The sequence below is a fragment of the Vombatus ursinus genome, unplaced genomic scaffold (genome assembly GCF_900497805.2).
Source record: "Vombatus ursinus unplaced genomic scaffold, bare-nosed wombat genome assembly UNPS02015024.1, whole genome shotgun sequence".
In the NCBI taxonomy this organism is placed as follows: Eukaryota; Metazoa; Chordata; class Mammalia; order Diprotodontia; family Vombatidae; genus Vombatus; species Vombatus ursinus.
Window position 1 is genome coordinate 637,832 of NW_020954802.1, and position 27,643 is coordinate 665,474.

General features: G+C 52.3%; 2 protein-coding genes across 3 annotated transcripts in view; both read right to left on the minus strand.

Moving 5' to 3' along the window:
• Positions 1–1,468: 1,468 nt before the first annotated feature.
• ARHGAP4 (Rho GTPase activating protein 4) lies at positions 1,469–23,623 on the minus strand. Of its 2 annotated transcripts, XM_027845765.1 has the most exons (23): positions 23,467–23,623; positions 14,577–14,784; positions 14,246–14,408; positions 13,207–13,269; positions 12,659–12,850; positions 12,106–12,234; positions 11,795–12,016; positions 10,241–10,342; positions 9,875–10,066; positions 9,688–9,772; positions 9,321–9,348; positions 8,659–8,761; positions 7,367–7,427; positions 7,044–7,121; positions 6,815–6,949; positions 6,592–6,697; positions 6,061–6,291; positions 5,711–5,784; positions 5,256–5,502; positions 4,891–4,980; positions 4,246–4,398; positions 4,016–4,115; positions 1,469–1,850 (listed from the first exon to the last, which is right to left on the minus strand). In XM_027845765.1, exons 1-23 carry the CDS (start codon positions 23,531–23,533, stop codon positions 1,647–1,649), a joined length of 3,033 nt encoding a protein of 1,010 aa, XP_027701566.1. In that variant the 5' UTR covers positions 23,534–23,623; the 3' UTR covers positions 1,469–1,646. The 2 variants fall into 2 exon arrangements, with proteins under 2 accessions (XP_027701566.1, XP_027701567.1); XM_027845766.1 differs by lacking the exon at positions 4,246–4,398.
• Positions 23,624–24,381: 758 nt separating this feature from the next.
• NUDT16 (nudix hydrolase 16) overlaps positions 24,382–27,643 on the minus strand; it is a 15,765-nt gene continuing 12,503 nt past the window's right edge. The window contains exon 3 of the mRNA XM_027845768.1: positions 24,382–25,108. Coding sequence (XP_027701569.1) covers positions 24,941–25,108 — 168 coding nt within the window. The 3' untranslated portion in view covers positions 24,382–24,940. The remainder of the gene's footprint in view (positions 25,109–27,643) is intronic.

The window sequence follows — 27,643 nt, forward strand, 5'->3', positions numbered from 1 at the left end:
TAGATTTTGTGATTCTATGAGGCAAGAGACCGGAGAGACCACTGTGCCACTAATCCCAATGAGCTATAATGAGGGATATGAGGAAGGACAGATGTGAGACACACTGGGGAAGTTGAATCAATGGGATTTGGTATCTGGGCCAATTGGGAGTGATGGCATTTTTGCCGGATCCTAACAGTCTTTGCCCCTTGACTCATCCACCATATTGGGGACCTCTCCCTCAGTGTCTTCTCCCAGAATCCACTCCCTAGAGGCCCTGCCCCCAGCTCTGAGCTCTCAGGACCGGAATCATCCAACCCCCACCAGCTGGAGGCCTTAGCTTAAGAGGTTGAATGGGAATTTCCCTGCTGTTGAGTGCTTCAATGTGACCTGCTTCCAGGGGTTACCATCTCCTTCTTGGTCTTCCTAGTTGCCTTTCCTGCCACCACCATATGTACCAGCTGTCCCACCAGCCCTCCAGCACACACCGATGTCCCCATACCTACCCTCTATTCCCCAACCAACAAGTAATGTCTGCTTCCCATACACACTGCTGAAGATGGTATGTGTGGTGGGGTAGGGGTAGGGTGGAGGGGAGGGAAGGGCAATGCCCTTTTTCTGCACATCTGGAAACCTCTGCCCATTTCCAGTACCCTCCAGGAATGTCTGTGGAAATCTCCCTCACCTTCCCACTTGGGTACCTGCTCCCTAAGGGGTTAGGGCTCCTTCACCTGAATCGTCAAGCTCTTCCTAGGTGACCAAGTGGTTAAGCCTGGAGTCAGGAAGACCAGAGTTCCCATGTGACTTCAGACACTTACTAGTCCTGTGTCATTTAACCTCAGCCTGGCTGGGATCATAGCAGCGTCTCCCTACCAGAGACACTGCGATTCTACAATGATATTAAAGCACTACATAAATGCTAATGGTATTCCTGATACTAATTGTAATTAGTCTGGAGCTTCCAGCTGGTGGCTCAGTGGACAGAGAGCTGGGCCTAAAATCAGGAAGACTCTCAACCTCACTCACTAGCCATGGGACCCTAGGCAAGGCACTTGTTTGCCTCAGTTTCCTCAACTGTAAAACAGAGACAATAACAGCACCTACCTCCCAGGGCACAAATGAGATATTTGTAAAGTGCTTTGGTCATTACGTGGAACCTAGTAGGCAATTAATAAATGCTTCCTTCCTTCCTCCCCCCTCCCCCACCCAGGCTAATGAAGGAGACTCCCGTAACTCTTTCTTTGCTTTGGTCTTGGTTGGGAGCCAGGATGCCAGAGTTCCTATAATTAGGTGATGTTTTCTGTGGGAGTCGAATGCACAGGGCTGTTATGGGGACCAAATGAGATGTGTGTAAAGTGCTTTGAAAACCCTAAGTCACTAGAGATGTGGGCTATTACTGGTTTAGAGTAATGGAAGCTTCAATCTGTCCCGTTCTAATGAGGCTACAAAATCTCTCTTGCACCAGCAAAGAGATGGCGCAGAGGTGAGGTATTTGCCCAGCAGAACCTTCCATTTTATTCAGGTTTCTTGAGGGAAAGGGATGTGGGTAGAGGGGTTTGGGTAGAAAGGCAAGTGAAGAACACAGGTGAGGTCCAATATACCTATGAAGAAACAGCTGCATGCTGGGGGTACATGCCCAGCCACAGCGGGGATGGCAGATGGGGAGCTCAAGGTAAGTCCTGGGCCCCAGTACCTCTGAAGAAAACCTTGTTTTTCCCAGTTCGACTGGGTCCTATGGGCCGCCTGCTGTGTTGAGTGGAGCTGGAGGCCTCAGGGGAACTCAAGAGGGTATCGGAGGTCTTCTGCACCTGCCGGGCATTGGCCTTCCCCAAGAGCTCCTTAAAGACAGATTCCATCCTCTGGGCCACGTTCTGGGGGAAAGTGCAGAGGGGAGGGGGGGAGATGTCAGTCATTGAGGAAGATCGAGGAAGGTGAGGGCTCCTTTCTCTTACTCCGACCCATTTCTCCATCTGCCTGCCAGTGTCTGAGAAAGAACCCGGCTCCTCCTTGCCAATGCCCCCTCCTCTTGAGCCTCTGAGCCTGTCACCCAAACAATCAGCCCCTCTTTCATTCCTCTTACTTCTCCTTCCGGTCTAGCAATCTGAGATTTAAGTAGTCATATTCACACCCACCCACCCACCACTTAAGTGAGCCTGAGTCAGCTAGCATTAGGACAGGTAGAGAAGAGAAATGGCCTAACAAATTGGAAAGGAATGTGTGAGCTAAGGCACAGAGATGGAAATGAATAAGCCTGCTATGCAAGGAGCTGCCAAGGCCTGATTGGAGCAGAGGGCACTGTTAGGTGGGCAAATATCGAAAGACAAGGAGCCGATTTTTGAGAGCTTCTAAAGCCATGTCGACTTCATCCTGTAGGCAGTAAAAGGCTTTGGCTCATGGGAGTGACTTGGTCAGGTCTATCCATTAGGAAGCTTGAATGAGCCAGCCTGGAGAGGCAGCCACCCATGAGAGAATTCTCCTTATAACTTTCTGCTCTTTCAGGCCACGGTGTTCTTATGGGCCCTCTGGCCACCAGGCTTTTAGAAAGAGCCATCTTGGTTCATTTCACTCCCTACCACCCTGAAGTCTGACTTTGGTTCCTCACCCCTCTCTGAGGTCCCTGATAACCTCCAGATGGGCAGATCCAGCAAGCTTTTCTCAGGCCTCTCCTGGATTGACCTCTCTGAAGCTTCCTGGTACTGATGACCATGCCCTGCCCTCCTCTCCTCCTTACACACACACACACACACACACACACACACACACCACACACGGCATCCCCCCCCCAGAAACTCTCCCTCCGTGGTTTTTGGGAAACACCCTTCTTCTACTCCTCACCTCCCCCCTTGGCAAATGTCTCCTTTGATGATTCTTCTTCCCAGGAGGCATCACCCCGTCCCCCAGATCCTTCCCTTTTCTTTTTGGGCAGTCTCATCCACTCCCACAGCTTCCCAGTGATCACAGCCCTAGGCAGGAGGCTCCAGGACATCCAAATTTGAATCTCTAGCCCTACTGTGGTCTAGCACTGGGTCCAGGCTTCCAGTGGCCTGCTGGATGGCTAGCCCCACTGAGCACCTCGAAACTGTAACATCTGATCATCTTCCCTCCACCCCTCACCCCAAACCTTCTCTTTCTTCTAATTCCCTGATTCTCTTAATGGCACCACCATCTTCGCATTAACCCAGGCTTACAACCTGAGTCATCTTTGGCTCCCCCCCTCCCCCAATCATATCCTGTCAATATCTCTTGTAGCCATCTCCATTCTTTCGGCCATCCCCCTAGTCCAGAGCCTCATCATCTCTCGATTGGACCAGTGCCATAGACTCCTAATGGGCCTCTCTCTGCCCCATCGAGTCTCCACTCTAATTTATCCTCCATAAGCTGCCAAAGTGATTTTCCTAAAGCCCAGATCTGGCCATGTCACCTCTTGGCTCCAGAAACTTCAGGATGAGATCATGACTCTGCAGCCTGCCAGTGGGAGACCCTCCACCACCTCAAGCCAGCCTCCCCATGTGGCCCTCTCTCCTCTACCTCTACTCCAGCCAAGCCCATCTCTTCACATGCCAGGCTCATTTGGGCTCACACCATTTATTCTCTTCCCTCTCCCTCTCCAACGTCCTGCTCATTCTTCAAGGCCCAATCCAAGTGATGACTCCCGTAGACAGCCTTTCCTGACCATTCGGAAGCTCCCACCTAGGCACTGTGTTCTACAGCCCAGCACCCAGCACCTAAGTAGTCCTGCCACTCCTCTTTGCTTGAGGGTGAGGCCAATGGCCCCAGCCAGACTGGGAGCTCCCCAGGGACAGGCCTTGAATATCATCTCGTCTATGACTTCCCTCCTTTCCCAGCACTCCCTAGCACAGGCAATCAGTCTGCTGAATGGAAGAGGAAAAATTGGGAGAGAAGAAAGGAGCCAAGAGAGGAGAATAGGAAGAGAGGGGGAGATCAGAAGGGGGAGGATAAGGAGAGTCAAGATGAAAGGGGCATCCATGTCAGGTCCCTGAGAATACCCTGCCCATTCCAAGCTAGGCTGGCTCACCTTGTCAACCTCCAATTTCTTATCACTGGTGATGATGGCTGGGCAGCGCCAGTTGCATCCGGAGGGACCTGGCATCTCCATCGTGTTTCGACGCTCTGGTCTGAAGTGGAAAGTGGGGGTGGGCACAGAGAGTCACCCTGGGCACCCAATATGGTCCCAAAAGGAAAGAGTGAGCTTGCCTTTCTCCCTCGGGGGCCCTCCCCCAAGGAGTTTATGCCCCACGGGCTGACCTGTCACCAGGTATCACAGCTCGGCCAGCTGACGTCAAGGTCAAAGGGTGGTGGGTAGGATCCAGAAAAGGTGAAGTCAATTTGCCAACTGGATTGCCACTGCTTGCTTGGGGGCGAGCCCTGCCATAGCCACCTTCTGAATTTGTGCGCATGCTGGCATGGAGTTGGGGGGGCCTCAGGTGAGAGCCTGTTGCCATCCCTTGACCCGTTAATGCCCAGGCTGGATCATTCCCTTCTCCGGGAGGCCTTTCCACCCTGCTGTCCCCCAAATCTCTCCAAGATCTGACTCCCCAACCTGACAGCCAGGAGTCTGGTTAGCTCCTGCCTAGTCAGTTTCCCATGGAATTTGAGAATCCTCAAATGCCAGGGCCAAAGGTTCCTTGGAACCCAGAGGATTCAGGTTGCTTATTTCACAGATGGGGAAATGGAGGCCCAGAGAGGGGGCAGGGCACTCCTCAAGTTCACCCAACTGATTAGTTGTCTCCTGCCTCCCAGTCTGGGCCTTTTCCATCACACCAGAGCACTGCCTTCTCCTGGTGAGGAGAACCCTTGGCATGATGAGGGACCTTGCTGCCACACTGTCGAGTGAGCCCAGGAGGGGAGGGGGGAATGGGGGGGGGACATGCTCCTTCCCCCTTCACTCACCGGCTCATAGGCTCCACTGTGAGGTCCTCAGATTTGGAGACCAGTTCACCTTCTCCCTGTCCTTCCTGCAAAGTCACTCGATTCTCTGGCCTAGGAACACAAGGGGGATGTTGCGGGAAAGATTCAGCCCCCAGAAAAAGCTAGGCCCCAAGGGGGATGGATAGCAGAACAGGGATGTGGAAATGAGGAAGGGACCCAAGGGAAGGAGCTCAGTGTGCTCAGTCGTCACTCGGCATCTAAGCAGTGGGGTCATGTCTCTTAAAGACAGACTGGGAGGCAGCAGCAGGTGGAGGGAACTGGAAGACCCTGGACCCGCAGTGAGGCTCGGGGCCCATTCCCAGCTGCTCCGGGTTGATCTCACTCACTTTTCGGGCACCTTGATGTACTTGTGGGGGATGAGCCCCAGGGTGCCTGCCCGCTCCCCACGCCACCACTCTCCAGAGGCCCGGGTATGCAGCCATAGTAAGTCCCCACGCTGGAAAGTTAGCTCCTGGGGTGTCCGGCCCACGTAGTCAAAGCAAGCCACAGCTTCCACAGATCCCTCAGACTCAGGGACTGGGGCAGAACTCTCTGGGGGTGACCCAGAGCTCTCTAAAGGTAGAACAGGAGTCTCTGTGGGGAAGAAGACAGGACACTCTGGGGGAAAATATCAGGCAGCGTGTGTTGGGGGGACTCTGAGGGGGTAGAGGACATTCAGGGGAAGACATTGGATGAAGCTTGGCACACTGTGGGGGATAGGACCCTGTCTAGGAAGATGGGGACTCTAGGGGTCATCTCATGGTGTTCTGAAGGGAAGAGGGCACGAGGCCCCCTGCTTCACCCTCTTTATTAGCCGATGTCTCCACGGGCACATCCTGCTCACTCTCTTCTGCTGTGGCATCCAGTTGAGTATCCCTGAGACAAAAGTCAGAAGGTCAGACCCAAGACAGTGAGGGGAGCATCCCTACCTCCTCTGCATGTGGATGATGCATATAGATACAGAGATAGACACAGATGTGTTTCTACAAGTGGGGAAAGCTGTACTGGCTGTCAGTGGGCATCTTGGGGATGGGGGTGACCTTATATTCCAGCCTCCAGTAGATCACCCATGGGACAGCCCTCCTCTCCCCCAGGTTTCTGACAAAGGCGGAGGGGATGAGGCTGTGGTACCTGCACATTTCCCAGATTTACCCAAAATCATCATGTGGCGGGGTCATGCACTTTTCATAGAGGGGCCCTGGCAGCACAGCAGAGGTTGGGAAGATCAAGTCGGGCTGCAGGATGAGCGTCTGAACCAGCTGGTTTACCCGGCCCTGCACCGCCACAGGGTCTTGCTCTGGCGGAACAACCACCAGCGTGGGCCCAAAGCACACGGCCAGGTTGTAGGGGTCCATCATGTTTTCATCACTGTACTGGGCCAGGCTGAGCACCAGGAAGACACAGGAACAATAAAGATGAACACAAGAAAGCATGGATGGATGCTTGCCAGCAGGGGGAGACCAAGGAGACACCCCACACCATCCCTGCTCCCCGGTCTCCTCTGGCCACCTTCTGCCTTCCTGAAACTAGGGGCCATCTATCCGGCTGAGAAACTCCGAGCAAGTCTGCAGGGGTCAAACAAGATCACCCTAAAGTCCCTCCCAGCTCCCTCTGGATGGTGCCCCAGGTGAGGGTGGGGAAGAAGAGAGCCCTGAGGGATGGGCATTGGGGGATGCTACTCACTGATTGAGGAAGGTAAAGAGATAACGGAGGACCACCAACACTGGCCCTGGCAGGCGGCCCAGGATGCCTTTCACAAGCTCTGCCCTCTCTCTAGGGCTCTCCAGCTCTGGAGACCCCAATACCCCATCCCAGGTGCCTCATTACTCAAACTGTTCCCTCTCCCCTCTCCCAGCCCCCTTTCTTTCTCCTTCCCTACCCAGCCTAGCCCCCCTGCCTCACTCACCCACAGCAGCCAGCATCTCCCCAAACATCTCTGATGGAAAAAGTGGTGTCTCCAGGCCACGGAAATAGAGCTTCAGCACACCAGCCACGGAGTCCAGGTCATGGGCCGAGTAGCCCTCCACCAAGGGGTCCTCACCTGGGTGCAAATTCAGGGGGGATTCAGGGATGCCCAGCCCCAGCCTTCTGTCCCACCCACTATCCCACCCTTGCTTCCTTCCCTGCCTACCCACCTCTCTCAAAGGCATTCCGGATTTCTGTAACCCTAAGTTGTGCTCCAGGTACTCGGAAAATGCCCTCATGTTGGAGACCTGGAGGCATTGGAAGGGCCACACTATGTGTAGCTAAGACAGGAGGAGGGCCCCCCCCCCAAATCCCAGGTCCTGAGGCCCCCAGCCCCCTAGAGCCATGGTGCTTCCCCTCTTAACAGTCTGAGACAGGCATTTACCCTGTCCTGGGGTGGGGGTGGGGGAGCAGGGAAAAGAAAGGGTAGCAGAGAGGTGAGCCAAGGGGTGAGCAGAGGCTAGGCCTGCAGCTGGGACACATAGGGCCTTACCATGCAGGTTGATGAAGCGGATACAGCTTTCGACTACCAAGGGAACAGCTTGACCTGAACTCTGGAGGTGGGAAGAGGAGAGAGGAGCCAGGGGGATTAATGCCATGCTGACTGAACCTTCCTCTCTGGATGTCCAGCCCCTCCTCTCCCAAAACAGCCAACAACCTGTCTCTCTCCTAGGCCTCCTATAGCAGTGGGCCCATGATGGACCCCAGGCTATGGGAAGGAGAGAAGACAAGCCCCATTATCCAGAGGGGAGAACTGAATCTTCCAGAGAAGGGGGCGTGCGGACCCAGCAGATGCATACACACATATCCAAAGGGTCACAAATGCATTGACACAGACACAACCAGGCCATTTTTCTATTCCCATTGCTTAGTTACTGGTCCTTCTGCTGGTAGTGCCTTCCTAAGGCTACCATCCCCATCTCCCCTGTATCTGGTTATTTATATCTTATCTTCCCCATTAGAACATGAGCTCCTGGAGGCAGTTAGGTGGCACAGTAGATAGAGCTCCGGCCTTGGAGCCAAGAAGCCCTAAGCTCAAATCTGGCCTCAGACACATGATACTTCCTAGCTATGGGACCCTGGAAAAGTCATTTAACCCTGATTGCCTCACCAAAAAAAAAAAGCAAAAAAAAAAAAGTTAAAAGGGCAGCTAGGTGGCAGGCACAGTGGATAGAGCACTAGCCCTGGAGTCAGGAGGACCTGAGTTCAAATCGGCCTCAGACACATAACACTCACTAGCTGTGTGACTCTGGGCAAGTCATTTAACCCCCATTGCCTCAAAAAAAAAAAAAGTGACAGAAGTGAAGACAATGATTGAAAAACCACTTTCAGGGCAGTTAGGTGGCACAGTGGATAGAGCTCTGGCCTTGGAGTCAGGAGGTTCAAAATCCAGCCTCAGACCCTTGATACTTACTAGCTGTGTGATCCTGGGCACACACACACAAAAAAAATCAAACAAACAAAAAGAACAGGAGCTCCTTGAAAGCAGGGGCTGAGGGACCTTTCCTTGTACCCCCAGAGCTTAGTACTGGGCCTGGCACACAGCAGGTGCTTAATAAATGCCTGTTGTTCACTTGGGCCTTCCACTTGTACTGTTAGCACTTTCTCTGCAGTGACCTCCGGCACAGACATATCTCTACACAGAGGCACTTGGAGGCCTGACCCTGAGCCCTTGGCCCTTCCCAGAGGCCCCTGGGCCTGGGCCTGACTCCTAGACAGAAAAGAGAAGTGGAGTCCTTGCCCCGTTCTCTGTAGCCAACCTGGCAGGGGTAGGGTGGCTAGTACCTGGATGAATTTCTCCATGTCTCCTGAAAAGAGTTTGTGGTTGTACTGGGAGCTAGGCCGAGGGCGCCGATTCCTTTGGGATCTAGTCATAGCACAGCGGGCCCTGAAATCAATGTGGAAGAGAGTGGGAGGGCTGAAACTGCAGCCTGGCAGGGTCAAAGGGGATCACCTGGGGAGACTGTGCCCCTCCCCGCCCCAAATACCTCGGCCTTCTTCCCCTTCCACCCCTCAGAGCTCGAAGCCCAGGGAAAGTGGTTGAACGAAGGGCTCTGGAGAACCCTGTCACCCTCACCAAATGCAGCTGAAACAGAATCAAGTTCAACTCCTTCATTTTACAGGTAGGGAAGCTGAGGCAGCCCAAGAAAATGGAGTGGCTCAAGGTCAGGCAAAGCCAAAGGTGGGACTAGAATCCTAGCAAAGAGGAAGATGAAGCCTCCCCTTTAGAGGCAGTATGGATAGTGGGAAGAGTCCTGGCTTGGAAGTCAGAGGACCTGAATTCAAATGCTGATTTTGCCGCTTATTTGCCACTTTGAGACCTTGGGCCTCAATTTCCTCATCTGTAAAATGAAGGTTTTGAACAGATGATCTCTAAGATCCTTTGTGGCTTTTAATTTGTGATTCCCTTTTCAGCATAAACCAGGGGATTCCTCTGGGAGACTTACCGAGACCCATCACAATCTTCCTTGTTGCCTGTGAGGACAAGAGAAAAGCAACTTAGGACTGAGCCCTTGGGTGTCCTCTGTGCCCCAGCTTCTTCAGGAGGACACACTGAGCCCAAAGGATTAAGGTGGGGAATATCTGAAGTTGGGGGGATTCCGGTTGGGTGGCATCCTGTCACAATCTCTAAAAGTGGGGATTAGGCCCTCTGGGCCAGAAACAAATGGACTGGAACTGGCCTTGGACTGGAGAGCTGGGGAGCAGGGGCTGGGGCTGGAGGAGGGACTGGGAGAAAGAGCCTGGGACTGGGAGGCAGGAGCTGGGGGACAGGGACCAGGGGAGACAAGGGCTGGGGCTGGGGGGCAGGCTCACCTCTCTGAATGGCCTCCTGTAATTTCTCATGTTTTGCTTGTAGCTTGGTGAGGATGCTTCTGCAGCTCAGATATTCTTGCAGTTTCTGTGAGGCCCAAGGGATGGAGTGGTTGGTCACGAATCTTGTGACCCTACCAGCCCTGGAGCCCCAATTTCTGAGGTCACTCCCTACTCCTCTGGCCCTCACCAGGATATAGAAGGTCTCCGTCTCCTGCTGCTGGCCACGTCTCCGTGCGAGCTGCCTACAGCCAGGATCAGATCCCGTGGACTTGAGTGATTCGGTGGATGGGCTGGCCTGGAAGGCATCTAACACATCGCTGTCATCTGAGGCGGCCTGATCCAGCAGGGACTGCAGGCTGGCCTTCAGAGTCTTGTTGACCTGAGGGTGGGAAGCAAAGAATGTCTCTGAGGGCCACATTGGGTGGAGGAAAGGAGAAGAGGCTTGAGAGAAAGCAGTTACGTCAGGCAGAGAGAGTGTGGAAGGGCTGGTACCCTGCCGTGGGCGCCCAGCTCCATCCCTTCCCATCAGGCACCGAGCCACTGAGACACCTACCTCCCCGGTTTCAATGTTCTGTTGATCCAGGCGGGCTTGGATATTCTTGGCTCGAGGAAGGATTTCATCCTCCAGGTCTACAGGCACCTGGACCTCAGACACCTGAAAGGTTGGAGGTGGGACAACAGCAAACAGCCAGTCAGAAACACGTGAAACATGGAGAACTCAAGACAAACCATGAAGAGAGGGGAATGTGACTTGTTTCAAGTCCTGTTCGGAAAAGCTACGTTATCTACTAGTCTAGCTTATAGAATACTTTCAAATTTTCTGAAGGAAGAAAGTCAGGGGGCAGCTAGGTGGCGCAGTGGACACAGCACTGGCCCTGGAGTCAGGAGGATCTGAGTCAAATCCAGCCTCAGACACATAACACTCACTAGCTGTGTGACTGGGCAAGTCACTTAACCCCGATTGCCTCACCAAAAAAAAACACTAAAAAACTAAAACAAGAAACAAAAAACTGAGGATGAAGGAAGAAAATCTGTAGCTTGGACAAAAAATCCAAGTGACAACAAATTGTCTGGGCCCCACGAAGAGAAGGGACGGGCTACTTCAGTTCCCCTCCTAGAGCAGGAAGGGAATCCCCAAAATATCTGCATCTGATCAGAGAGAGATAGCCCATCATGAGACACTAGCTTCCTGCTTCCAGAATGGAGGCGAGATCAACAGAAACCCAAAAACCATACTGCATTCAGAAGGCTGTGATTCTAATCAGGGTCTCTGTATGAGATTGCTGTTCCTATAAGCTGCTAAAGGAAAACCCAAGGGGAAATAAGAAAGATAATTAACAAGTGACTTTTCTTTGTGTGTGCATGGGGTGAGGGTGGGGAGTGGGGTGAGAAATCAAGGACCAGGTAAAAAGGAAGCAAGAGGCGAGTACCACCTGCCCGTCCACTAATGGTCACTCTATCCTATGGCCTGGGGTTACGAGCTTAACAGCTGGTCGCCATTCCCAATGACCAGCCCAGTTCCCCATCTGCTCTCAATCATAAACTTGCAGAGGTTTGTTCTCAATGATAGAACCTAAGCAACCCCCAGTGACAATGAGTTTTCGATAGCAGCAGATTCAGTACTTGGACCAGAGGTTCCGCCAGAGGTGCCCGTTTGGAGAACACACCATCCCAAAGGATTTGTGCGACATTTGGCTGAACTAATAAGGAGATCTACACATTTGAGAGAGAAGAGGTGGAATATTCATTGTCAAGTTCCATTAGACTTGGGGAGAGAGCCACCCATTGTGGACTCCATGAAGGGTAATTAGTGACAGTAGCTTACTATCTCCACCTGGTGGCAGCATTTCCAAAATGCAAGGAGCCCATTATCAAGGCAGAGACCAGGGTCATTTTTCTATTCCCATTTCTTATGGGGAAAAAATCCTTGCATTTTATTGATGAGGAAACTGAGGCCCAGATAAGGGTGGGCCCTGTATGCTAGTTTCCTCCCTCTCTCTGGATCACTGGCATGGGGGAGGGGCCCATTTGGACTCTTCCTAGGGGGTCAGAGATGGGGACCTGGGGTTGGAGCTCAGGAATTCTCTGGGACAAGAGCCTTCTTCACCTCATCCCCTTCATAGGGTTGGTATTCAAATCGGAAAGGTGGACAGTAGGCAGAGGCGTGGAACTCCAACACTTTGCTTTTGTCTCCTTCCGGGTCCAGGGTGTCCACGGCTATGTCCAGTTTGCTCGGGCCCTGACCAGGGGAGGTCTTGGCCCGGGTCACGGCTGCTGTGTAGCCACGAAGAACCTTGCTCAGAGCCAGGTGGAAGCCCAAATCACTGCACTACAGGGGACAGAACCCAAAGAGCCCCTAAGCAGGCTGGCCTGCCCTCTTGGCCCACACTCCCCGAAGCCCCCATCCCAGATACCCACATCCATGATGGCAACAGCATCTCGAAGATAGTAGTTGCTGACTGCTGCATTGGCACTGGCCAAACTGAGCAGGTATTCGTTCCGCGCCTTGGTACACTTCAGTTTGTGTTCTAAAAACTTGGCCTGGCGCTGCTCAGGAAGCAGAGAGGAGCCCCGATGAGGATGGGGGCAGAGGGAAGGCCAGGGGGCAGGGAGGGAGGGAGGGAAAGAAGCGATGGCACCATTTTTAGAGGCAGGCGGAAAAAGGTTCACAGAGACCAACAAGATCAACGTCACACAAGCAGTTATTGTGACCCCTGACCCCCCCCCAAAGTGACTGAAGAGTACACACATATGCCTCACAGAATTCCTCATTTCTTTCCTCTACTAAACCAGGCTGCCTCCCATGAAGGCAAGCAGGCCTCCCACTGCTCCCAAGGCCTGTCCTGGCCCCTTAACCCCTTCCCTTTCCTTTCTCTACTAGGCTGGGCTGCGGCCATAAAGGCAAGTGGGCTCCCCCTGCCCCCAAGACCTGCCCATTGGGCTACCCTGGCCCCCCAGCCCCTTTCCCTACCTTCTCTACGAGGCGTCCGCCTTTCTTGAGGGAGGTTCTTCGAGGAGGAGCCCAGCCATGACCATCTATGCCCTGCGAGGTGCCGAATTCCCCGCAGCGGCCGGCCCGCTTCTCCTCTTGTCGCTCGGCCTCTCTCAGTTTTCCCTCCGAGCTCACGCTCTCTGCCCTGTATGTCTGGTAGGTTTTCATGGCCTGGGGAAAAGCAGAAGTACAATCAAGGCACTGACCACTCAACATTCTGGCACCTCCTTCCGCAAGGGTTTCGTCCATCCATAAGCTACACGCCCTTACTTTTTCTTTTTTAGGGGGCCAGGAGGGCCAACCAGGAGGGCCAGTAATTCAAAACCACTTCCTCCAGGACCAGTGCAGTGAACTGGTCCAGGCAGCCACGGGTCAGATTAGAACAGAATCCAGTGATATCATAAAGGACCAGACTCCAGAGCCTTAGCGACGGGGAGAGTCCTTAGAGACCAGAGAGCAAAGGCACTGGCTGAGGTCATAGCTGCCCTTAAAGGCACCCCCTTCCCCCCAGGCCACCCCCTTCTCACCATCTGCAGCTCTGACACCACTTTGAGCAGGTCTTCTTGTAACTGCTGTTCCAGATCTTTACTCTAGGGAAGAAGGAGGGAAGGGGGGATCAGTGCCCACAGGGAGGTTCTGGCCCACCTGTCTCCAGCCTACCTGATAAAGGCCATAGGCTTTGGGCTTTGGAGGCTTTGGACTGAGTCCAAGTTTTACAGTCTAGCCCCATCACCTACAGCTCCCACCGTGCCCACCCTACACTCCTATCAGTCTAACCAGTGTCTTCTCTGAATCATCACAATCTTCCAATACACTCACGCTCACATAAACACTAAAACATGCGCTTATATACAAATACACAAATATATACCCATACACATACAAATATACAAACATACACACAAATATATACACAAACACACTTAAACACACATATACACACAAAAATACACATACACACTTAGGCACACATACACACATACACACTCAAACACACATAAATACACAAATATGCACATAAATATATATACACACACAAAAATAAACACTCAAATACATACAAACACAAACATACGCATACTCAAATATATACATAAAAACACACACAAAACACACAAACACATCCAAAAACACACACTCAAACACACATACATAAACATTGCTGCTGCAATACCTTGGCTCATACTGTTTCCCTTGCTTGGAATGTCATCCTAGCTACTCTGTGTCAGGCCCACTGGTTTTCAAGGCCCAGCTAAGGTACCATCTCCTCCTTCCTGGAGGTTGCTGGGCTGAGGACAGTCTCCTCAGGGCTCTCTATCCCAAGCAGGCCTCCATATCATGGTCTCAGCACACACACACACACACACACACACACACACACACACACACACACACACACTCACACATGGCTGGCCTGCCTAGCAGGACCAGCCTCCTTTTCTGGGCCACTCCCTCCTGTTCCTCTGGTCTCTACTCTCAGCTCAGCAGATGTCTGCTGACCATCCTCACCCTGGCACTGAGCCCTCTCTGCCCCTGCTCCCCCTCCGCCTAGGCCCGGGCGGTCACCTTCTTCACCAGACGCCCTACGTCCTCTCCAATGTGACTGAGCTGCTGGGCCAGGGGCCCGGCCAGCACCTCGCTGAGGGCCCCGTGATCCCGGCTCTCCTGCCGAGTCTGCTGCAGCAGCACATACCAGCAGTGCAGGGGAGACAGAAGGGACGGCTCCTTCCTGGGGGGGTGACATAAGGGATGGGCCAGGGGCATTGAGGACCCAAGGCCCCCCATCACCACCCACGGGCCCTTGGCTTCACCCAATTAAGGCCAGGCACTCTGGGGTGGGACCCTACCCCCAACCCCATTCCCTGGTCAGTCCTCAGATGAGGTCTTGCCCTGATACCGGAAGTTCTGTTGGTCTCGGTCCTTGCCACTGGTCCGGCCCCCTCGGGCCAGGAACCTCTCACTGAGCTTCTCGAGTCCCTTGGAGTACTCCAGCTCCACCTCGGCCCTGCGCCGCATGAACTCGCCCAGATCCTGAAGCAGCTCCCGCCGAAGTTCCCCCTGACCGTCCAGGCTCCGGAGCTGCTCTGCCAACTGCCATCGGATCTCTGCAGGGGCACAGTGGGGAGAGCGTTAAGGACACCCACAGGGACGGAAGGGCAGGGAGGAACAGCGGGGCTAGGGGCGACTGGGGGTGGCATGGGCTGATAAAGAGCACACAGGGAAGCCTAGAACCAATGAGAGCAGGAGCAGACTCGGCTTCCATCAGTATTCCTCATGGGGGTACTCAACTCAGAGGCTCATGGATCTAGGGCTGGAAGGACCCCAGAGGACTAGAGTCCAAGCCCCTCATTGGACACATGAAGAAACTAAGTGATTTGGCCAAGGTCACACATAGGAGCATGGGTCTACATAAAAACAAAAGATGTCAATCAAAATGTATTTTAGTTAAATTATTATTTTTTTTTTAAAGGAACAGCCTTGATCTAATACAACCCCCTCATTTTATGGGAAACTGAGACCCAAAAAGAAGTGACTCGCCCAGGGTCACACAGCTAGTAAGTGTCTGAGGCCAAATTTGAACTCAGGGCCTCCTGACTCCAGGCCCAGCACTCGATCCACTGCAGCGCCACCTAGCTGCCCACTTACTATGATGTTTCCCTGCTCTCTGAGTTCCAATGAGCCATAAGGAGGCAGGGTGAGGTGACAGGGGTCTTGTTCTCCAGGTCCATCCAAACCCACCCAGCCCCCCCCACACACTCACATACACAGTAACACACTCAACACTTCCTCTTCTTCCCTTATACAGTTATGCCTTCCACATCACAACTTTCCCCATCTTGGTTTCACTATATCACAGGAAGGCTTAAGAAATGGGAATTTTGGGGGGAGTTTTGAGGAAGCGTCAGACCAACACTCGTAAGACAGCAGACGATATAGAAAAACTAAAAACTGAGCTTCTAAACAGAAACTCAGAAATACATAAAGCATATGTGTAGTATTGTATAATATCAAGCCAAATTTTACAATAAGGTACTGTAAACATCCCATGAAAGCAAAAACAAAATTTAGACTTCTCTGGATTACAGCGATTTTCCAGATCACGGAGGTGCTGTGTCCCTGACCCCCACGATGTGGAAGGAAGGAGTAACTGGATGGACGATGGTCTGTCGTCATATTTGCTGCAGGCATCTAGTGACTTCCAGGGTACTTTCTCTAATTATTTCAGGCCCAGGCTTACAATCTTTCTCCCAGGGGTGGGGAACGCGGGGCCTCAAGCCACATATGGCCCTCTAGGTCCTTGGGTGCGGCCTTTTGACTGAGTCCAAGTTTTACACAACAAATCCTTCTATGAAGTGGATTTGTTCTGTGAAGTTGGGATTCTGTTACAGGGCCGCACTTGAGGACCTCAAGGTGGCAGGTTCCTGACCCCTGCACCGTCTTCTGCCACAGTAACCTATGGCCTCAAGATGTATAATCATTGCTTGGGGCCCAGTTTCTCTAGCCATCTCTCAAAACTATCACGATTCACAACAGGGAACACAGGACACCATGCCTTGCAGGCTGCTTACAACATAACCAGATGGTTCCAAGGAGGCAAGAGATATGGCCTAATGAACAGAAGACCTGAGAGGGCCATGGGAGAGGAACATGAGAATAGGGGGCGCTGTCCTGTGGAAGGAGTTTTGCTTGCCTCTAGAGGGCAGAATTGGAAGGAAGCAGTAAGTGACATTTGCAGAGTTTTAGGCTTGATGTCAAGAAAAACTTGCTGATGATCTGGGCTCTCCAGAAGTGACTCATCTACCCGGTGGCTCCCCTGTCCCTGGAGGGCTTCAGGAAGGTAGGATGCCCACCCACCAGAGTCAGAATAGAGGGGATTCTTGTAAAAGGCCCTGCCACCAGAGGCCATGTAATCTCCCGGCCTCTCCAGTCTTGAGTAGTAGGCCCGCTTCATAAATATGGAGTGGAAGGAAATTTCACTGGGACCTAATAAGAGGTCCAGTTCTAGGCATGTGATCCTCTGACCTTGGGCAAGTTCCTTCCCCACCCCAGGCCTGTTTCCTTTTCTGAAAATGAGGGGGAGGTGGGACTAGCTGCCTCTGAGGTCCTTTCCAGACCTTCACATGATCCCCCGTGGGACAGGGAGCAGTGACCTGATGATACCTGTCCCCCTCTGCCTGAGACCTGTGGCCTGTGTGCTACTGATCCTATTATCTTGGGTCTTACCTAAAGTTCCCATCTCTCCAAATCCTATGACAGTACCCTGTATATATTAGGCATCTAAGGCCTACATCTCTCCTCCTGGGCTGCCAGGAAGTCAGGAGCTCCTGGATATCTTTGGGCACACTGAAATTTTTCAGTGAGACGCTGGGTCTAACCTCAAATGCCAACACCCAGTTACTGAGTGTAGCATCCTAAGCAGAGCCTTGCGGGAGACCCAAAGACGAAAAAAGATTCAGTCCCTGTGTTTGAAGAATTTCAGTCTAGGAGGAAGCTTCCACGCAAGAGGCCTGGGAAACAGGAATGTGCTGGGTTTGAATCCTGCCTCTGATACTTAGGAGCTGTGTGACCTTGGACAAGTCCTGTAACTTCTCTGAACTTTGGTGTTCTTATTTATGGAATAGGGACAACAGTACCTAAGTCAGAGGGGTATTGTCAGGACAGATTGGGAATGTCTGTAACGCGTGCCTTGTGAACCCTAAAGCATCGTATAAATGTCAGCTCTTATTACTAATAAAAATTGATGGAATTGCATAATAACAGGCTTCATGTCTATGGTATTTAAAAGTTTACAAAATGCTTTATTTACAACTGCCCTGTGAAAATGGTAGATAGTATCATGGTCTCCTTTTGTAGATGAGAGAACCAAGGCCTGGAGAGATGCCCTGACTCCCAGTCCCAGGCTGAGGAGTGGGGGGAGCCCAAATCTTCTCACTCACTCTTCCCTAGGCACAGGATGCCCTCCCTTTCCCTCCCCTCTCCAGTGAAGCTATCCCTTATCACCTTCTCCAGGAAGGCTTCCCAGACCTACCTATGAGACCACCCCACCCTCCTGTGTCCTCTAACTAGCTCAGTGTATGAGCTCCCTGAGGGCAGAGAAGAGGTTTTAGGCCCATTCTATATTGTCTCTGGGTAGCCAGGTGAGGCTGCAGTGGATAGAGGGCTAGGCCTAGAGTCAGGAAGACTCTTCTCTCTTCCTGGGTTCAAGTGTGACCTCAGACACTTAGTAGCTGTGTGACCCTGGGCAAGTCACTTCACTTCGCTTCCCGTATGTAAAAGGAGCTGGAGAAGGAAATGGCAAAACCACTCCAGTATCTCTGCCAAGAAAATCCTAAATGGGGACAGATCAGACACGGCTGAAAACAACTGAACCACAAATGTTGTCCCTAGTGCCTAGCACAGGGACCTGCTCACAGCAAATACCCAACCAATGCTGCTCAGGTTTTGTTCCAATTCCATGACACCACTCTCCTCTCTCAAAGAGCCTTTGCGGGCTCTTTGTTTAAAAATGTCTATGTCCCCCAGTTCTGTCCTAGGCCTGCTGTAGTCTCCCTGGTGGCCAATCTTACCAGCTCTTGTCCCATTTAACAGAAAGAATTGTCATTTCTACAGCCCTCAAAGGGTTACAAAGCACTTTCTCCCTAGTCTGGGGTATGCTGGTAAATGTTTAACTGTCTCTAGGCAGGAAACACTTGGAAATTTATTCTGGATTAATAACATTCTTTAGTCTAGACCAAGGGCAGGGAACCTTTGGTTTTGAGGCCACATGTGGCCCTCTAGGTCCTCAAGCGTGGCCCTGACCTAGAGGGCTACATGTGGCCTCAAGGCCAAAGGTTCCCCACGCCTGATACCATCAACAAAACTATAAATCAAGCCCTGCTTTTTAGGGGTTGCTGATTTCCAAGGTGTAAAGGTTCACACTGAAAACTGAACAATCATTCCCAACTGTGGACTTGCATCAGCCCCTGGAAGGCTGCTGGAACTTCCATTTCAGGTCCAAACCTGACTGCTTTCCTAACCTGCCCCTCTCTGTTTGAGGCTTGGCTTAGGAACGTCAGAGGCATCCATCACTGGCTGGTCCACCCCTGGCATCACCACCCCCTTCACCACCCCATCACCAATTCTATCTCTTCTTATCCCCAGCATCCTTACTCCTAACTCAGATCCCCATTACTTCTTATTAGAACTATTACAGGAGCCTCCTAACAGTCAATCCATATGAATTTATTAAATGTCTCCTGTGTGCGAGGCACTGTGCTAAGCATTGGGGATACAAAAAGAGGCAAAAGTCAGGCCCTGCCTTCTAGGCGGTCTCACTCAATCTAAAGGGGCAGTCAACATGCAAACAAACGTATAGAAAGCAGGCTCTTATACAGGATAAACAAGAAATAATGAACAGAAGGAAGGCATCGGAATGAAGAGAGTTGGGGAGGGCTGCCTGGAGGAGGTGGGGTTTTAGGTGGGACTTGAAGCCAGGCAGGTTAGTGGTCAGGGCCGAGGAGGGGGAGCATTCTGGGCATGGGGGACAGTCAGGGAGAATGGCCAGAGCAGAAGAAATGGAGGGTCTTGTCAGTGGCCAGAGTCACTGAATCACAAAGCATGTAGGGGCTGGTGGTTACGAAGGGCTCTGAAAGCCAGATAATGTCTCAGGGCCTCCGTTCTTTGCCTCTGTTCTCTCCCTCCAAATGATCATCACACTTTCAAGGCTGCAAAGGGCTTTGCCAGACATTATCTCATTTGACCCTCATGACAACGTGTGAGGTATATTATCTCCTTCTTACAGATCAGAAAACCAAAGCTCATTGACAGTCTAGGATTTGCTCGGGTAACAATGCTAGCTTGTAAATAAAGAGACAGGATTAAAACCCAGGGCTCGGGCCAAGTCCCCCACTTCTGCCTTTATACTAAATCGCTTCCTACTTAACCAAACGCTTCAAGTGTGTATTCAAATTCAAATTCAGGGGGACTTTATTGAGTGCCTCCAAGTAGATGTGGTGGGGCTCCGCCTCACCTCGCCTCGCCTCCCCTCCCCCTGGGCCACCACACTCCAGATCTGAAGCCAGAGAGAACTCTTGCTCAGCCTTACAGGAAGGTAAGAGTGACCATACTGGGCAAGAAGCCCAGCCATAGGAGACCTCCTTGGGCCTCCTGCCCCAGCCAAACTCCCTTCCTCCTTCATTTCCTGTCCCTAAGCTCTGGAAAGCCCCTGGGCTGCCTTCCTAGACATTACGATTTCCTTCCCCTCAGGTACCAGCCAGGGCTCACCCCTCACCCCCACTTGTCCTGAAGCTGGTCTCATTATTTCACCTCCCTCTCCCTCCCCCCACAGCAGGACCCCCTAGGCCCCCTGCTTCCACCAAATGCCCTAAAAACTCTCCTTCCACTGACACCTAACGGTGCCTACATCACACCAAGATAAGGCTAGCCAAAGAGCCAACTAAGGAAGAACTTCAGCAAAAATAAGATTTGAAATTCCAGGCTTATAGTTCTGTTGTTAAGGCCAGAGAGTCATTTGTTAGCTCAAGTAAAAGCCCCAACTAGTATGTGTCCCCTCTACCAATACTGAACCACACCTCCAGCAGAGGGAGAGCATGGTACCAGAGAGTCCACTGGCTTCAGAGTCAGAAGACATAGGTTCAAAAGATGCTTCTGATGCGTATCACCTGCAGGAGCTTAGGCAAGTCACCTCTCTTCCTGGGCCTCAGTTTCCCCCCCTTACAGAATGGGGGTGTGGTGGCTTCTGAGGTCCCTTCCAGTTCTACAGTTGTGAAATAGACACATTCCCTCCTCCACTGACAGGAAGAATCCTATTGTAAGGAAAGCAGGAGACTGCCAAACCTCTGCTGAGGCTTTATCAACCAAGATCTTGGAGTGGTGGGGGACGCTACTGCTCAGGTGACAGCTGGACCAGGAGCCCTTTGAGCTCCCACCTGCCTCGGAGAATTTAGAAGGTGTCTACTGTATTATATATATATATATATATATTATATATAATATATAGTATATATCATATATACTACCTGATTGCAGAATTTGCTACTCAAGTCTTGTTTGGTGGATGCCCACACCCAAACACCCACTTTATACCCTGTTAGAAGGCCACCCTCCATGTTCACAGGACTTGGGGAAATTTCTAAACTCTACTTGCTTAATTACCCATACCCCACCTTCTCCTAGGCCCTAAAGAGATGGACACTTTTTTTTTTTTTGATTCAAAAGTAACTTATCGGGCAGCTAGGTGACACAGTGGCTAGAGTACTGGCCCTGGAGTCACGAGGACCTGAGTTCAAATCCAGCCTCAGACACATAATACTTATTAGCTGTGTGACTTGGGGCAAGTCACTTAACCCCAATTACTTCACCTCCCCCCCCCAAAAAAAGTGACTTAAAATAACTTCATTTTGAGAACCTTTTCTTCCTCTTTGAGACAATGTGATAGATGGCAAAAATGGTGGACTAGCAGTTGGTCAGTGCTACACACACACACACACACACACACACACACACACACACACACACACACGTATACTATATCACATATTTGATAATAGTTCTCTATATAGACACACCATAAACACACTTTCTGTGGACACTTACAAGCTAAAACTGCTTAATTTCCTTAGCAAGGAAAATCAATAGCAAACTTTATTAGCAAATGGTTCAGTCTTCAGTCCCAAAGGTTAAATAGGATTTTCCAGTATGCTTTAGGTGGCCTGGGCCTGGAGGACAGCAGGAGATTTGTGAATTCAAACAAAATGATGACATCCAGACTGCTTCTATTTATTTGGCACCAATGGCACCAGGACTGTGTTATAGGGGTTGCGGGGAGTGTGACATGTGAAACTCTGAGCAGGCTTCAGGCAGTTGGAGGGCGTTAGAGGGCTAGGGAGATAGGCCCCCAATGGGAAGGAAGAAGGTGCCCAAGAACAATCCTGGCCCCTTCAAATTTCCCAAGGGTCTTGCTCTCCCACCCATTTGTTATACCTGTAGCCATGTGCCCACACTTCCACTGAGAAGCACTGCAGGCTGGTGAATAAGGGGAGAAGAGTGGCCCCAGGGCTAAGACCCAGAATGAGCCCAATGACAAAGGGCCTTTTTTTTTTTTAATGCCATGTTGGGGATAGCTGGGGAGGGGCCAGTAGGCCTAATGCCAAGACCACATTTCAGCAAAGATGCTGAGAAATCAGAGTGGAGAACAGGAGAGTAATCTGGCTAAAGGACGTGTAAGATTGTTAAAGACTAGAGAAGAAAGGAGGGAAGGGGCAGTGGAAGTGCTAGCTAGCCTCAAGTATTTGAAGGGAAGTGGCAAAGAAGGATCTGACTTGGTGTTTTGGCTAAATTAGGTGCAGTGAGTGGAAGCTGCAGGAGGGCAGATTTTGGCCCAGTTGGAATTGTCCAAGATCAGAATGGGCTGTCTCCAGAGGTCAGAGGATCACAGGATTAAGAGCCAAAAGGGATCTTGGAGATCGTAATCCAACCCTCTCCTTTTACAAATGAGGAAACCAAGGCTCTGACTTGCCCAAGGCCATCCAGTTCAATGGTTACTCAGTCGCTACTGGAATCAAGGTCCTCTAACTACGAGTCTAGCACCTTTCAGGTCCTTGAGTGGATGACCTCGGTGTTGTTGGGAATGCTGATTCCTGATCAGGTATGAGCTGGACTAGATGGTAGGAACCATCTGACCTGACCTCAAGATTCAGACAGATGCCTCCTATATACCCAGTCACTGCATCCCATACAAACGGCAGGCCTACCTGCCTGTTCCCATTGTCCTGCCTGCTTCTCTCGCCGAACCACTAAAGGAGATGTTCGTGTGATTTGCATATGATTTGCATGGAGGAAGCCTAGCCCTAAAGAGAGGTGAGTTCCTCTCTCCTTGCCCTTGAGGGTTATGCTCTCTGGGGGTGGGGGTGGGGGTGGGGGTGGGGGTGGGGCCGACTGTGGAAACTGGGAGACCACAGAGCCCAAAGCATCACCATAGCAACTGGAGAGCCTTCAGGGTTCTGAGGAAGAATTAGGCTAATTTCTGGAGTGGTTCAGCCAGAGGTGCCAGGGGCTAGGCCGAGTTCTTCTTTCTCCCATTTGTATCTTCAGGCCGCCTCTATGCCCATTTGTGAGGCAAAGCAGGGAGACACAGAGGTCTAAGGAGGTTTGATCAAAGAAGACTAGCAGGTCATAACTTGTGAGCCTCCCAGGTGAGGCTTCGAGGGAGGATGCCTGGCCCCACTTCAGCCTTTCCCAAGGCTGTGTAGAGGCAGCTGGGGGCATCACAGTGCACAGAGCCCTGGGGCCTGGAATCAGGAAGACCTTGGCTCAAATCTGATCTCAGATACTTACTAGCTGTGGGACCCTGGGCAAGGCACGTAACCCCCGCTTGCCTCAGTTTACTCAACTGTAAAATGGGAATCATAACAGCACCTACGTCCCCAGGGCTGTTGTAAGGAACAAATGAGAAAATATTTGTAAAAAGTGCTGGGCACATAACAGGTGATCAAACGTTTAGTCCCTCCCCTTCCCCACTCTTATGGAATGATGCCTACCCTCAAATTCTTTCTGCCCGTTCATTGGCCCCAAATCGAAGCCAGGCCTGGAGGAAGATCAGCCCGGGGAAATTGGGGGGAGGGGAATGGGGTGGCAGGCCCCGGGGAGCCCAAAGAGGAACGAGAGCAAGCGTAAGGAGGAAAGGGGAAGCAAAGCGCCACAGGTCTCTCTCTTGCCCTGAGTTCCCGACCCTGACCGTGACCTGGACTGGGAGCCGGACAGCAAAGACGGCCTCCTGCCCTTCTCACCTTTGACCTGAGATTCATAGTCAGTCAGCGATCCCCGGTCCTTCCTCAGTTTGCCGTGAGAGGCCATGACCGTGACAGTGGAGACGGCGATGGCAGATGGCGCCTCGGGACGGGTAGCGCTGCGGGGAGCGGAGGCTGGCGAGCGCTCCCCGCTTCGGCCGAGGTCGCCACTCCGTCTCTCCGACGGTCGGACCTAAGGCTTCGGGCTCCGCACGTGCTCCCGCCGGGGAGAAGGGGGGCACGCTGGCCCCAGAGTGCCACCGCTGCCTGCCAGTCTGTGCACCCTGAGCAGGCTCCCCTCTCTCGCGGCCCCGGGTCTGCCCCTCCTCAGCTCAGCGCCCAGTGGGGCCCGCCGAAGTCAGAGAGAAAACAGAAATGAGATCGGGGAGGGAAGCAGGGGGAGGGGAGGGCAGGGGAGAAGAGGGGGAGGATCCGGGGCCCAAGAGGGGAGGGGCAGCCAGGAAGATGCTTAAGCTTTGGCTCGTCCTGCTCGATGTGCAGCTAGTGCCGGCGAGTGGCCGCCCCCTCTAACAAGGGTCCGAGGCTGGGGCACCCACTCTCACAGTCTCTTCCCCCACCCCCAGACACACACCCGGTTTGCTACTCAAACCCTGCTGTAGGGCAGTTGAACTAACCCCACCTCCCCACACACACACACCCCCACAGACCCAGTTGCAGAGGAGGAGACCCGCCGTCAGCCCCCTGGGGGGGAGAGGACTGCATAGGATTATTCCAAAGGGTCAGAGGCACTTCCTTTCCTGAGCTGGACCGCAATTTTGGGTGACAGGAGAGTTGGGGTGCAAGTTGATGTGCCCCTTGCCACCCAGTGCCCCCATCCCCCTTTGGGGTGTGTGAAAAGCTGCTTTATTTCTGTCCTCCCCGCCCCCCCCCCAAGGTGGTAACCACTTCCTGCCAGCGGAAGGAGCTCTTCTGCCTCCTCTGACAACCGTTGGGGCCCTGGCCCTCCTCCTAAGTGGGGGGGGGGGGAAGGAGGGGGCACAGAAGACTGCTGGCCAGTGGGCACCAGACAGGACCCTAGCAAAGTGGCTGGGGCCTTTTAAATAAGTTGGAGAATTCCTCCCTAACACTCCCACCCCAGGACCCCAACCCCATCTCAACCACTATCCTGGGCCACGAGGGTTAGAATCAGCCTCACAGCTACCCCAAGACTGGGGACGAGAAGGGAAGGAAGTCTAGATTCAGGCACAGAAGGACCGGAATGAGCTTGCTTCCCGGTTCCTCTGACTGTGAAGGGGATCGGGCCGTGTAGGAGGTGAGGAGGAAGGAAGATGGGAAGGCAATGAGGGAGCACAGAATGAACCCCACACGTTTTGTGTTCCTGGAAATCTGTAATCAACACCATCAACCACAAAGGGGAACCTCTTCTCTTCCCCCCCCCCCCCGCCCCTGCCCACGATCAGCACTGCTCAAGGACGACCCCTTCGGGGGCCCCACTCCTTCATCCAGAGGCCCCCTAGTGGCGAGCAGAGGGCAGCTGCCCAGGCTCCAGGAGCCCCAGGCCTTGCAGGGCTTCCATCAGCTGGTCTCGGGCAGCACCTATGAAGGAGTTCTCCAGGAACGCAGGGAGTCCTCCGACCCCATCCCGAAGCGTGTATAGAGGCACTCGCACGAGCCCCAGCACCTGCGGAGACATTGGCAGAGGAAGGGGGGTGGGGGAAGGGAAAGGAGGAGACAGTGACTTGCGGACTCAGGGTTCCGTCCTACCCCACCTGTCCAACTACCCCCCTCCCCCCAGCTGAGGATGGGAGGGCCAGAACGGGGCAAGAACAATGCAGTAGCCCTGGCCAGGGGCCGGCCAGCCTGTTCTAAGATCTCGAGAGATAAGCACCTGGGGCCCCGGCAGCCCCTCTACTTTTGGACAGTCCAGTATTTCTCCAGGAGCATTTCTCCTCCCTCTCTCCAACTCCCACCCATTGATCTTAGATCTGCCTTCTGGGACCACGCTGACCAAGCCCAATCTGCTCCCTGCCCTCAGACTCCAGGAGAACCTTCTCTTCTCCAGAATGTTTCATGCACCCATCCACCCACCCCCCACCCTTCAAAAGACGATCATTCGGGATGACCTAGAGATCGTCAGTCTCTAAAGCGACCACGGAGCCTGGCGCCTATGGCCTGAGCTCAACGGGATATAGAATCAACCAATCAGAGGGTGGGAAGATGGGTTGGATCCCACCCTCTCCTCGATAGCCAATAGTGGGGCTCGTCTCCAGCACAACCACGCCTACCCTCAGCCCCCCCTTCCCCATTTTGCCCCCTCCTCCGACTACGTAAACTCCCAACCTCCCCCTTCCGAGTTATCCCACAAGCTAACTGACTTTATATTCTAAACTCCATTCGGGTACCCACGGGGCTATCAGGAAAATCCCCTTCCCCTAACCCCAGCGTAACCCGTATCCCCACACTTCCCAAGGGCAAGGACCAGCAAGAGCCCCACCCTTCACCTTTTCTTTTTGGGTGGGGCAAAGAGGCTCACGTGAATAGCAGATAAGGATGGGCTGCGATCTGCATCTCAGATCTCACTGCATCATCTTTGCCCCGACCCACTCTTCTCCCAGTCACCCAGGTTCACAATCTCCAAGTCACCCTCCCTCACCCCACAGATCAGTCAGTTGCAGGTCTCACCATTTGTACCTTCACAACAGCTCTCCCATCTGGCACAGCCACCACCTTAGCTCAGGCTCTCCCTGCCTCAAGTCTCTCCCTATTCCAGTCTACCCTCCACAATGCTACCAAAGGAATTTTTTTCCTCAAGTTCGGGAACTGACCGTGTGGCTCCCCTATTCAATAATTAACTACTGTCCTCTTGTTACTTTTTAAATGCTCATACGACATAGCCCAACCTACTCTCTAGCCTCATTGGACATGACTTCCCCTCCAGAAGTTTTCGATCCAAGCAGACTGGCTTTTCTGTGTTCCTCCCTCACAATACTCCATCCCGGTCTTTGCACTGGTCAGACCCTGCACCTGGAATTCATTCCCTCCCTGTCACCTGACTCCCACTATTCCTTTAAAAAAAGAGGGGCAGCTAGGGGGTGCAGTGGATAGCGCACGGACCCTGGAGTTGAGAGGACCTGTATTCAAATCCAGCCTCAGACACTTACTAGCTGTATGACCCTGAACAAATCATCTAACCCCGATTGCTTATACCCCCCCCCAAAAAAACCGCAGGTCAGACAGCATTTTCCGCATAAAGCTTTTCCTGATGCCCCCAAATGCTAGTGCCCTCCCTCCCACATATTTAACTGTGTGAATGTGTGTACATAGATATCTATGTGCTTTATAGATTCTTATCTGTACTTGTCTCCTCCATTAGAACAGAAGCTCTTTGGAGGAGAAATTGTTTCACTCTTTGTACCTCTATCCGCAGTGCCTCGTACAGTGCCTGGCACATTAATAAGCACTAAATTAAATTATTGATTGATTGAATCACTTTTCTGTCTCCTTCAAAGGTTCCTTGTCCTTTCACTGACCCCCTGATGCACTTCCCCATGGGTCTGGCTGAGCCTTCAGTTTTCCCTTCCCTGGCTATCTTATTCACTCTGACAGTTTCAATGGGCACCTCCTTTCCGATGACTTGCAAATATATACACCCCACCTAGACCTCCGAGGCCACATTTGCAATTCCCTAAAGGAGATTTCCAAATGGCCAAAACTAAGCACATCACTTTGTTCCCAAAGAGTGCTCCTTCTTCCCTCTGTCTATGGCACCCTGTCTCCTGTATTCATCAAATTCACAAAATCCCCCAGGCCACTTAGCCCAGCCCATACCTCAGAGGGAATCCCCCCCCAAATCAAAGTCAAAATACCCACCAACCCACGTGCCTACTTTCCCATCTGTACAAAATCTTGATAAGGATAAGCCATAAGACATCAAAGGGGATCCTTGAGGATGGTATGAGAAGGGAACTGGCAGGATTTCTGAAACAATAATATTCTTCACCCAGTGACATCTTTATGATCACACAATTAACTGGATGATGTAGAGAAAAGGAGTTTCTCTTGTGCACAGACAGGTTTGTTGGGTTTTTGACTATTTTTGAAGAAGTGTTTGCCCCTATGGTAGGAGGGGCCTGGGGATGGGAAGGTGTAAATATCCTTGTGTGCTTCCTGATTCCATGTCTGGGTAGTCACACCTGTAAACACCTGTTCAAGGAGT

What these genes read in the sequence shown, in the direction of transcription:
- ARHGAP4 (XM_027845765.1), bottom strand. Translation starts at nt 23,533, where the DNA reads ATGGCCTCTCACGGCAAACTGAGGAAGGACCGGGGATCGCTGACTGAC. An exon ending in CTATGAATCTCAGGTCAAAG is followed by an intron (nt 14,785 to 23,466) that starts GTGAGAAGGGCA and finishes GTGCCCCTGCAG; the next exon opens with AGATCCGATGGCAGTTGGCA. An exon ending in GCTGTGATACCTGGTGACAG is followed by an intron (nt 4,116 to 4,245) that starts GTCAGCCCGTGG and finishes TTTCCACTTCAG; the next exon opens with ACCAGAGCGTCGAAACACGA.